At 51.0% G+C, this 12,403-nt stretch overlaps 1 protein-coding gene across 1 annotated transcript in view; it reads left to right on the top strand.

The window, feature by feature from the left end:
• Positions 1-12,403, top strand: part of ROBO1 (roundabout guidance receptor 1) — a 145,242-nt gene that overhangs the window by 122,877 nt on the left and 9,962 nt on the right. Inside the window, exons 30-32 of the mRNA XM_021718761.1 lie at positions 5,442-5,845; positions 8,678-8,680; positions 8,800-8,952. Of these exons, the coding sequence (XP_021574436.1) occupies positions 5,442-5,845; positions 8,678-8,680; positions 8,800-8,952 (560 nt within the window). The remainder of the gene's footprint in view (positions 1-5,441; positions 5,846-8,677; positions 8,681-8,799; positions 8,953-12,403) is intronic.

The following is a 12,403-nucleotide window of genomic DNA, read 5'->3' as shown; positions in this document are numbered from 1 at the left end:
GCCGTGGCGGCCACGGAGCACTACCACCCCTCCCTCTGGAGCCAACCGTGTGTCCCTTGGAGCCAAGACCCAACAGCCGATGCTCTCATCAATGCGTTGGGGCCCTTTCTGGGTGTCCCCACAGCACCTGCACGTGCCCCGCCCAGGCGCTTGTTCACGCTGCGGCGTCCCCATGCGCTCGTGACCTGCTGTCTCTGCTGGACCGTGTGGCCCTTCCCGCAGGGCCCCTCTGCCTCATTTCGTTGGACCCCTGCATTGTGTCTGAGCTCCTGTCTCTACTGTGGTCTGATAGGCATCTCCAAAGCCTGGCGGTCTAAGACAGCGGTTTCATTTTGTTCACAACCTGCGGGCCAGGGGCTCTGAGAGCCCAACTGGCAGCTTGACCCCCACCCCCCGACTCTCAGCGGTCCTGGGAGGCCTCCTCTGAGCCAGCTTCCTTCTAAGCTGCCCTGATGGCTCTGTGCTTCTCGGCCTCCGTCTCCACGTGGAGTCTGCCCTCCTGGGTCGATCACCACACAGGGTCTCGTGGTGGTGGCTCTGCTGCGTGGCAGCCAGCGTCCAAGCAGGCAGGGGGAGGAGGCTGCCAGGCGGGCCGGAGCCACCCAGAGTGGCGTGGCTCCCATGTTGGCTGCGTTCTTCCGGGACGCTGTCACAGGGCCATCCGGATGTGGGGCAGAGCTCAGCCCCCCTGACGGGACTGCAGGGCCCGTCTCAGAAGAGTGTCTGGAGTGGAACGCTCTGCTGCGGACACTTTGCCAAGGGCGGTGTCACCGTGGCCCGGCCACCAATGGCTTGGAGTGTGCCCGAATGAGAATCCTCCCGTCTTTGGGCAGAAGGCATGGTGGCTTTCCCTGAGCACCCCCTGTTTGTGATTGCCTTGGCTTAAACACATACAAGAGTGCAGCACATATCAGTAAGGGTTACTGAACTAACGCCGTTATGGCACTGCAGCGTCGATTACATGGACATTAGGACTTGCTTCACTGCGTCCTGCAGCCTTGGCATTCGAATGAGCTCTAGGGGATTCCATTGTTTGTCTAAAATGGGTTAACTGAGTGACCAGCATGAAGGGATCTTTCCTCTCTTGTTTCCAGACAGTAACTGTAAAAATAATATAATTGAGGCTGGGCGTGGTGGCTCAGCTTGTAATCCTAGCACTTTGAGAGATCAAGGCGAGAAGATTGCCTGAGCCCGGGGGTTCAAGACCAGCCTGAACAACTTGGTGAGACCCCGTCTCTACAATAAATCACAAAAATTATCTGGGCATGGTGGTGTGTGCCTAGTGTTCCATCTAGTTGGAAGGCTGAGGTGAAAGGATCGCCTGAGCCCAGCAGGTCGAGGCTACAGTGGCCATGAGCAGCATGTCACTGCACTCCAGCCTGGGCGACAGAGTGAGACTCCGACTCAATAATAATAATAATAACAGTAATAATAAAAATAATAATAAAATTGAACTTATTCACATACATAGTTTGAAAAAACGTCCGGCGCAATTAAATTCGCTGCAGTTGCTATTTAGCAAAAATCTCTTGAGAGGTAAAAATACTCTGTAACGGGATGAGAAATGTGCTGATATTTTGTTAGTACAGACAGATTGAGACCATACTGACTACACAAAGAACCAGGCTCGCCCAGTGCTGGAGCCAACCCTCAGGTGCGTCTTCCCGGCAAGTGCTGTGTGGTGAGCTGCAGACACTTCGGGTTTCCTGAGTTAATGGCATCGTTCCTCATCTCTCTGGAATGTGTTTATGAAGCATCATTTTGCGGGAGCCCAGACTGTTTTGATTCGCCGTCATATTACTCGAATGTTATTTCCGAAGACGCGGAAACTCCTCAAGGCGAGAAATCTACAGGGTTGAGGTTCATTTGCGACAAGTCCCACTTGAGTGCGGTGTCTTGAGATAGCTTTTTGTTTCCAAATAGAATAGATTACATATTTCAGGCGGCCCGTATTTATCACACATTCCCTGGGCTTGCCTTATTTACAGAAGGTTTGAGTGAGTTTTTGTCTCCCTCCACATTTAGAAGGGATGATTGCTAAAAGCCACCCTTGTTTAACGTGAAGACATTTTGGGTCTGCAGAATGGGGGTCATCTAAACACACCCCTCCCCACAAAGTCGGCCGTTCGCAGCTTCTTATTGGCAGCCAGAAGAGTCCCCTTGCGCCAAAAAGCCTTGTGTGCCTTAAAAAAAAGAAGTCTCCTGTGGCCTTTCAGATGCTCATGCTGGCAGAGGCTGAGCATTAACTTCAAGCGTGATATTTTGGCACGTCCCAAGCTAAACAGAGGTTTCCTCCTCTGCGCAGAGAACACTCCATGTTGAAGCAATTTTCCATTTTAATATCTTAAACAACTTCAGCTTTGGCACATTTTCCATATTTCTTCTAGTGCCACACACAGACACATTAAAAGCCACCCAGAAATGAAAAATAACGCAGTATATTAGAGAATGCTGCAGGTGTGTATCTGTGATCTATATCTACACACACTTAATAGCATGTACATACACACGTGTGTGTGTACGTGTATGTATATACATTTTCAGTGTAGTGTGTTTCTTTTCATGTCTTAGGTTTTTAATTAATCCGTATGTGGCACATACCTCCCCTAGTTTATGTGTAGACACACACCTAATATGTGTTTACATATAAATATGTGTGTGTGAGGAGGGTCTTCATTTCGGAGATAAAGTTTGAGTTTAAGTTCTACATTTGGCATATATTAGCTGGAGGAACTTTGGCAAGGTCTTTCATTCCTACAATGTTTAGTATCCTCTTCTGGAAAACAGCAGTTTTTCTTTTTTTGAGGGGTCGGAGTCTTGCTCTGCCGCCCAGGCTGGAGGGCAGTGGCATGATCATAGCTCAGCACAGCCTTGACCTCCTGGGCTCAGGTGATCCTCCCGCCTCAGCCTCCTGAATAGCTGGGATATAGTCATGCATCACCATGCCTGGCTAATTTTTTATTTTTTGCAGAGAAGAGGTCTTGCTATGTTGCCCAGGCTAGTTTCAAACTCCAAGCAAGCCTCCCACCTAGGCCTCCCAAAGTACTAGGAATACAGGCATGAGCCACCATGCCCAGTCCTGTAAAATAATAGTTTAGGAAGTAACTCAAAAAGTTGTGAGAATTAAATGAGTTAACTTTATAAAACATGCCTAGCTACAAAACAAGTGGTGATTAAATGAGTTGATTGTAGCGTTTTAATAGTCATGTATTTTTAGTGTCTTTCTACCACATTAACAAAGCAGGTTTACTGCATTGTCTCAGTTCATTGGGATAAAAAGCAGAAAGCGGGGTTGTGCTGTGTGGAGCTTGCTTGCCCCCCCAGGGTGCAGAGCTCAGCCAGACCCACGTGGTCTGACCTCAGCTCCTTCTGACCAGACCCTCAACGCTTGGCTGGGTTTGCTTGCTTTTCCTTTACGCCTCGGTTCTGTTCACGTCCAAGCTTTCGTGGGGTGCTCTCAGCGTCCTCTGCAGAATGTGCCTGGCTGTGGCCGTGGGGCACGGAGAGAGCGGGCGTGTCCTGCCCGTCAGGCGCCCTCTCCTCGGGTAGAGTGCTGAGGCCGGAGAGAACAGAGCAAGCCCGGATCCAGGAAGCCCGTCGGCCCCGCAGGGAGCCCCAGACGTGTCTGTTCCGTCTCGCTCCATGAGTGCCATGGGGTGGGGGAGCAGGGTCAGAGGCACCCACTCGCCCTCGGTGAAGCCTCGACCTGGGCCCATCTCCAGGCGTTTACGGCCTTGAATGATGTATCTACCTCCTCAGGTGCACTGCCAGCGGTGGTGGCATTCAGGCCACGCCTCCCCTGCCGTGGGGGTCACCACCTCGACCCCCTCGCCCCCCTCGCGGCTGCCCTTCGACACTAGTGCTGAGGTGGGCAGGCTGTGCCGAGTGGCTCCTCCTTACTCAGAGAGGGAATTGGAGGGGCTCTCTCACCTCCCCTGAGAGCCCGCGTCCTGTCCTCTCAGACATGACGCCGGTCACTGAGCCAGCAGCTCCAGCCGGGGGCCCATGTCTCCTTTTTCTGCAGGCACTCCTGACTCAGGGCTGGCTCTGGGCCGCCTCTTCCCACGGGGAAAGCGTCTTCCCACGCTCCTGGCTTTCCAGCAGAATCCTCAGCTGCCTCCCCCTCACGTGGGCTGGGGTCTAGAAGGAGGGCTTCGGACTGTGGCTCTTCTGTCGGGGGCAGAGGGTTGGACCAGGTGCTAGACACCATGAACTTGGATTGTGGGCCATGGCATTGGGTATCTGGAAGGGGGTCTCCTGACTTTGCCTTTTCAGTCTGTGGAGAGAGGGCCGGGTCAGGTGTTGGACACCGTGAACTTGACCCTGGGCCATGTTGTTAGGGGCCTAGAAGCGGGGGGGCGTCTGGCTGTGGCTCTTCTGTCTGTGGAGAGAGGGTTGGACCAGGTGCTGGACGTTGTGAACTTGGATCGTGGGCTCCCACTTCACTTGATCCTCAGATGGGCTCTTCCCTAATTCTAGGACGTCAGAAAAAATGTCTCCCATCATTTTGTTCAAAAGACAGAATAACAGTAAAAGCAGTGGAGTATAAAGTTCCTGGTAGCCTTTAGTAAGACTTGTGAGTAAATCAGAGAAAGATTGCCCTGGCTCCCACCACCTTTTTTTTTCCCCTCACTGTCACCCAGGCTGGGGTGCAGTAGCACACTCACAGCCACCACAGCCTCGACCTGCTGGGCTCAAGCGATCCTCCTGCCTCAGCCTTCCAAGTAGCTGGAACTGCAGGCACACACCAGCACATCTAGCTCATTTGTCGACTTACTGTAGAGACAAGATCTCACCATGAGGCCCAGGCTGATGTTGAATCCCTGGACTCAGGCAATCCTCTTGCCTCCGCCTCCCAAAGTGCTGGGATTACAGGTGTGAGCCGCTGTGCCCAGCTACCACCACCATTTTTTAATAGGGTAAGATCTAAAGAAAATTATGTCATATGCTGAACTGAAAGTTTTAAGAAGCTTAAGGAATTTCCCTGTCTCAGTCAAGATGAATGATTTCGTCTGCTTGAAAGAGAGCGGCTGAAGAAGGGGAGCGAGTGGATGTGTGAGGGACCTGCTGTCCAGGACCGATGTTGGTTGTCTTCAGGAGTAGGTGACAGAGTGTCAGTGTATTTGAAGCGCTTTAGGGCGAGTGCACACGCGTGCTTTCCAAGTCAGCATGCGCGTCCTTTTTAAACCGCACGTAATCCAGATGTCTGCACAGCAGGCCGCAGTGACGCTGACGGCGTTTCCACCAAGAGGTAGCTGGGGAAGCCCCGGCTGTGAGGCGGTGACGCCCCGTCCTGCTTAGACACGCTTTGGTTTCCAGTTGTTGGCCGACTGAGTAAGCGAGCTCAACAGGAGCGCAGGCCGCAGCAACGCGCGCTTTTCCGGGCCGCTGTGGCCTTTGGTGTCCCAAGTTCTGAGCCGCCGTTGCCTGTCTCCCCGCAGACGGCAGCCCGTGAGCCCCCCTCCTCCACCACGGCCCGTCTCCCCGCCGCACACCTACGGCTACATCTCGGGCCCGCTGGTGTCAGACATGGACACGGACGCGCCGGAGGAGGAGGAGGACGAGGCCGACGTGGAGGTGGCCAAGATGCAGACCCGTCGGCTCCTGCTGCGTGGCCTGGAGCAGACCCCCGCCTCGAGCGTGGGGGACCTGGAGAGCTCCGTCACCGGCTCCATGATCAACGGCTGGGGCTCGGCCTCCGAGGAGGACAACGTCTCCAGCGGGCGTTCCAGCGTCAGCTCCTCGGATGGCTCCTTCTTCACCGACGCCGACTTTGCCCAGGCGGTGGCCGCGGCCGCGGAGTACGCAGGCCTCAAGGTGGCGCGACGGCAGGTGCAGGACGCTGGTGAGTGGCCCCTGTGTGGCCGGGGTGAGCGGTTCCCTCCTAGGCCCGGTGTCCCATGAGGGGTGGAGAAGGCCCCGTGTGGCCAGAGCAGGCATTTCTCTCCTAGGCCTGGCGTCCCGCAAGGGGGGTTGAAAGCCACATGTGATCAGGGTGGGCGGTTCCCACCTCGGCCTAGCATCCTGCCTGGGGTGCAGCTGCTTTACAACTCATTAGAAGTAATCAACCAATTAGAATATTAATTCAATGGTGAATATACAAAGATGTGCATATGTTTCCAAGCATAGATGTTTTGTACTTAAGCTCCTTTAATCTTGTAATGGGGCGAGCACGTTAATCCAAGGTTGGTATAGTATTTTTCTGCTTTCTCTCTTTGCTTGTCTTTTTTTTAATTGGCTGCCCAAGGAAACCAAGGTCTAAAATTCAGCTTCGTTGGGTTATCCCTTTTTCTTGATGAGACTTTTAGAATCTCCCAAGGTTTATTTACTAAATCTTATGTAACGTGATAGGAAGCTACCCAGAGGTGCTCATGGCTAGGATAGTCACAGCGAATATATAAATACATACACATACAAATTGACACCATTTGTGCTGTACGTGTAGCCAGTTAAGTTTGTTTTTCTGTATGCTATAATAGTTTAATGCAGAAAGTCACCAAAATCAGATTCACTGTGATAGAGCTCTTCCCCTAGGTAGAAATTCCCAAGGAGAAACACGTATCCACATGGGATCCACATGGGACCTGAAAATGGCGGTTTCTCCTCAACCCCATTCCTATCGAATCAGAATATCAAGTTACTGAGATGATATAGAGATGTGTGTGATGTGCACGCATTTCAGCATACATGCTCCATACATAAACAGTTTGAACATTTGGGAGAGCAAGTTCATCCAAATACTTAATGTATTATTTTTCTGTTTTCCCTTTATAATGCCAGTGGCCTGACTTTAATTGCCAAATATCCATCCTTAAGTCTTAACGTGTTTTTATGTATCGCTTCCTCTTCCCAACCCTGGGAAATAACTCAAAATTTTAAGCATATATTTCTCATGTAATTTTATTTTCATAGAATGAAAATATATATATACACATTTATTTACCTTGTGTGTGTGTAAGAAAATACAAATAAAATAAAATAAAATAAAGTGGTCAACAAGAAAAAGATGCATTTCAGAGAAAGAAAAGATCATCACGGCAAATGAGTAATGGATATTTTTGTTTATTTTTCCTCATTTAATAACTGTCATATTGCTGACTTTCCATGTTCTTTTCAGGTATTTATTGTCCACTTTTTTTTTATCAATATAGAATATATTCAGAGAAAATTTAAAACATGTTCTAAAGTCGACTCTGTACATTTTTTGTCAAGGATCTGTGGCAGGAAAAAAATGTCTCATATCTCTCAACTCCTGTTTGTAGAATGTGTATCTATTCTAGCCAGGCCTGTATTTTATGAAATCCAACCACGTATTCCTTTTTTTCCCCTTAGCTGCTGAGCGTCATAACTAAGTACAGAAACCTAATTATCTTCCTTAGCAAATAACATCTAACCTTACATATAGCTTTTGTTTCTCCTTATTTTCTAATCTGTAAAACCAATAAGTGAAACTAAACGTCTCAAACCGCTGCTTTCCGATTGCATCACGGGTGCATTTCAGTCCATCACATCGATGAAAGGTAGAAATGACATTGACATGCACCTGTGGTGACCCCAGGCCTCAGGGTCTGTGAGCCTGGCTGGCCCTGCACGGTAGGTGAAGAACGGGTTCTGTCTCGACCCCGGTTCCCTGGCCATGGCCATGATCTGTGAATTGTAGGCATCTCCATCATAGCCAGCATGTTCTCGTGTCGTACTCGAGGGCACTCTGGGCGTCGCCGGGCTCAGGATTGCAGTGACCTGTGCCCGGCCAGCCTCCGCCTGTGGCAACATTCTTCCCGTGAGGGGCAGCGTTGCCATGGGACTAGAAGTTGCAGAGTCAGTGACCCACTTGCCTGGCCTCCCACGTGGCTGCATTAGTGCCAGCCACCTCATCTGCTCCCCTCGGCTGTTTTACATGCATGGACTTCACTGCACGTGGCTTCTCCTGTTTGTAGTCAAAAGCCACACTGCCTAGGTCTGAAGTGCCCTGTGGTACGATAGAAAGTTCCTGATTTCTGACGGGTTCCTGGAAACCACAGCAGTGAAAGTCAGCCGCAAGGGCAGTCGCTCTCGGTGCCCTTGTGATGGATGGTGCCGTGCCTGTGGTAATATGGCCTCTGTGTGAGGCAGCCAGACTTGAGACCTGAGGCTTGCCGGGTCTGATTAGGAGTTCAGTTCCCACTGGTGCGTCAGACTCCTGGCCCTCCAAAACATCTAGCGCTCCTGGCTTCAAAACCAGAAATCTTGGCAGGATCCCCCTACGTGCCCAGAGCCAGCCAATGCCTTGAGGTAGAAAAGAGGGGCAAGCAGTTTCCAGCCGGCCTAAGTATGTGAGCCAGATCCAGTTCAGAGCACCGAAGGGAAAATGCCTGTGAATGCAGCGGACATCGGGGGTCTGCCTTCAAAGCAGTCCCTAGACAGGCCCTCACAGAGGGATGGGGTTGGCCTGGCTCACCCGTGAACACGAATGTCTCGAGGACTCTGGCCCTTCCTCTCGAGAAAGCAACAGACGTTGGGTATGTGATGCAAAAAGGTAATTCCTGTTTCTTTTCAAGGATAACATATCCGTGAGGCTCTGTGGCAAAAATAATTGGGATGTTTCTCCTTAATAAATAGGTATCTTTCATAAAAATAAAAGCAGTGTGGTTTAAAAAAACGAAAAGAAAAGTGGAAATGCTGTGAGTGCTTTTTCCAGCGGGTAGCCCAAGCGAGTGACAACGCCGGAGACTTGCTGAAGAGTCTGTTCCGGCTTTCTGGTTTGTCTGTGCTGTCGCTGCGGTGACGGAGGTTCACTGGTCAGCGGCTCTGTCTCCCCAGGCCGCCGACATTTCCACGCGTCGCCGTGTCCCAGGCCCACCAGCCCTGTGTCCACAGACAGCAACATGAGTGCCGCCATCGTGCAGAAAGCCCGGCCAGCCAAGAAACCAAAGCACCAGCCGGGACACCTGCGCAGAGAGGCCTACGTGGACGGTGAGTCCATCGATGGGGCGGGCGGTGCCATGCCTCCCTCTCGTCTGCCTCTCCACCCCAGCAACGCCACCCTGGAGCTCAGGCCTCCCTAGACCTTCACCACCGTCAACTCCACGTGACTTACAGGAGGGGAGGGACCAGCTTCCGGGTCGGGCCGAGTGTCACTGGGCCTAGCCACTTTCTGATGAGTGGGTTATTTAAACAGCGAAAACAGCGCAGCCCTTGAATGTTCTTGAGAGGTTACTTTATAGGTTCACGCCAATGGACATCACTCTAGTTGACATAAGGATGTGAGGTTAACCTGAGGCAGGTTTGCTGATAAATCCCCAGTGTCCTTCTTATGTTTTTCCTGTTTTTGTTTTACCATTTTGCATTCAGATAGGAAACAGTCAACATGTTTGAATATGAATTCTAACCACAGTGGCATGACGGATGGTTACTGTGGACACCAGCAGGCAAATCAGGCCATCGAGCTGTCTTCCCCTGTGCCTTCATGGGCAGCCTGAAGTCTTGTGACCAGGCGGCACTGGCATTTGAGGACAGTGAGATGCCCTGATGGCGTCTGCAGCGAGCCTCCTCAAGGTGCTCTAGGTGGCCCAGCATGGCCTAGGCTACCACCTCCTCATTTCGTTGGCCATTCTCATGAGATAAACTCTCTTGGACTCACCCTCTGTTGAGTGTGCAAGATCCACGCCGGGGTGGGGGAAGAAGAGGGTGTCGTGTCACAGGTAGGGCACCACCGCGGTCCTCATGGCCGCTGTCTGATGAGGACTGTCATTACTAGGCAGCCGTGTTCCAGGAAGGGCATCATTTGCCTGTATCACATGAAAGCCTCATGCCACAGGTCCTATCCGAGACGAGGTGGGTTTCTGGGCACTTCCCCTGTGTTTCCTGCCACCAGACAGAAGAGTTTACAGCTCGCAGTGTGCCTTGCGTGAGTCATTTTGACGTGAGTGGCTGGCCATGCTGTCACCGGCCCTCTTCCTGACATTGTCTCTCGCCAGCCTCTGTGTGATATCAGCACCGACGTGGCCTGTGTACCTGGCCTCTGCTGCCAGGCCACTTTTGTTGGTAGGCTGAGCTGTCAAGACTGTGTCTCATTTGGAAGGGTGTGAGGGTGGCTTTGAGCTCTGTGCCACGTAAAGGAACAAACACCAGGTTTTAAATACCTCAGCCCAACTGGTAATTTTACATTGACAGGACCCTGATGCTGGCACCCTTCAGGCTTCATAGCTGTTTTATGAGTGTTCATCGTCTCACAGCGTGCTCCTAACTGGAGAACTGCCGGGTGTCAAGCTGGATGTCCGCACGTCTGAGTGGCATACATCAGCCAGGAAAGCCCGCGAGATCTCGCCTCCTCTCGTTTATACTTGTCGGAGGGGACGTGGGTCTTGAGTGGTGCTTTTAAAAATCTTTTAAATCCTGTCCACTTGCCAAGGTAAAGAATATTGCATCCCAGTCCTAAAGTATACCATGCTTGGAAACTGTTATCTGTGCATATTGTCCCTGCCTTCTGCAGCACTTATTTCAGTGTTTAATAATCAAATGTAAATTCCCACGAATCCCTGATAATAACTGTTACACTGAATGATGAAGCGCCCAAATTATTTTTTAAGTTAATTTCAGAAACACTAAAGAATACACTGGGATATTTGTAAAGCCAAAAGTTAATCTCAAATGTTATTTGGATTTCTAATTGCTCATTTCACAAAAGTGATTATGCAAAGTTCTCATAGCACACACTGAATATAAAAGCCAATAATTATTTTCTGTAAGTCACAAACAGAGGATGAAGAGATGACTAAAGCCGTTTTTAGATTATAGCATTCATTTCCTTTCAACATTTTGATAGCCATATTTTAGTTATGTTTATTATATTAACCAGTCCTGAATTTTGTTGTAGAGGCTTGCTATTTGATTTTTAAAAATCGACAAAACCATGTGTTATTTCATACATATTCCATACTGCGTACTGATTAATTAAAATCATATAAAGGCAGATACTTCTTCCTGCACCAAGTAAAGGAACATACATACTCTTGAGAGCGGTGCTTATGACATGGAGACAAAAGTCATTTCTCAGGAATTATTTACCCAGATTCCTACTCTGCTGCAGTTTTGGGGGGAAAATAATTCACAGAATAAATTGCTCACAGCCCAATTCATGAAGAAGCTTCACGGAGATGCCATCTGTACAACTTATTAGAAACGGGAAGAGAGGAGGAGAAAGAATTTGAAGAACTGCCAGTTGTTTTCTATCTTAATAGCTTTGGGAATGCAGGTGTCTTCTGGTTACGCGGGTGAATCACACCGCGGTGCAGTCTGGGTTTCCAGTGCGCCCACCACCCGCATGGTGCCCGGTGTACCCGAGGGGGGATTTTATCCCTCCCCCACCCGCCCTCAGAGTCTGCAGCGTCCCTCCTGCCGCTCTCCGTGCCTCTGTGGACCCAGAGCTTAGTTCCCGCTTGTGAGGACACTTGGTGTTTGATTTGAGTTCCTGAGTTGCTTCACGTTGGATGGTGGCCTCCAGTTCCATCCACGCTGCTGCAAAAGACAGGAGTTCGTTCTGTTTTTTAATGGCTGAGTGGTGTTCCGTGGAGTGGGTGTGTGTGTGTGTGCGTGTGTGTGTGTGCGCACAGGCCGCATTTTCTTTATCCAGTCGTGGTTGATTGGCACTTAGACTGAACCCATGTTTCTGCTCTTGTGAGTGGTGCTTCGACAGACGTGCGTGCGTCAGTATCTCCTCGGCTTACCGAGTTGTGTGCTTTGGACGGCCGTCCCGAGGTGGGGTTGCGGGACTGATGGCAGACCTGCCTCGGGTCCCTTGAGGGGCCTTCACCCTGCCTTCCCCAGAGGCCGGCCTCGCTTGCACTCCTGCCTCAGTGTGTGTGGGTGTCCCCTTCTCTCTGTGTCTGGCCGGCTGTTCTTGTTTTTTGACGTTTTACTTAGGAGCGTTCGGACTGGCGTGAGATCAGATATCATTGCGGTTTTAATTCACATTTCCCTGATGACTTGTGATGTTGGACTGCCAGTTCCCAAAGTGTGAGTTAAACACAATCGGAAGACACGTAGGGTTTGGGGTTTTGCTTTGTTTTGTTTTTCTTTCTGACGAGCAGAATGTCCTGACTGTGCTGAGGAGCGTAAGGACTGCCAGTAGCGTGCACGGATGATGACGGGGTGTGGTGTGTCCGTGTTGGGCTGGTAGCATGTTCCCCGTTGGAGACCGTGTGTGAAACCTGTGAAGAAGGAGAAAGAGGGCTGTGCCTGAGCTCGCCAAGAGTGGTGGCGATGAGCCTCGGCAGTCAGCCCCCGGGTGGGTCTAGGGCTGCCATGACGGCACCACAGACCGGGTGGCTGAAGCCGCAGTAGGAGCCGGGCTCGGCGGCTCAGCCTGGAATCCCGCGCCTTGGGAGGCCGGGGTGAGCAGATGGCCTGAGTCCGCAGGTTCGGG

This window comes from Carlito syrichta, unplaced genomic scaffold, assembly GCF_000164805.1.
Source record: "Carlito syrichta isolate Samal-C Ts95f unplaced genomic scaffold, Tarsius_syrichta-2.0.1 Scaffold313410, whole genome shotgun sequence".
Taxonomy (NCBI): Eukaryota; Metazoa; Chordata; class Mammalia; order Primates; family Tarsiidae; genus Carlito; species Carlito syrichta.
The sequence above is the reverse complement of the archived record's forward strand: the minus strand, read 5'-3'. Positions and strand labels throughout refer to the sequence as shown.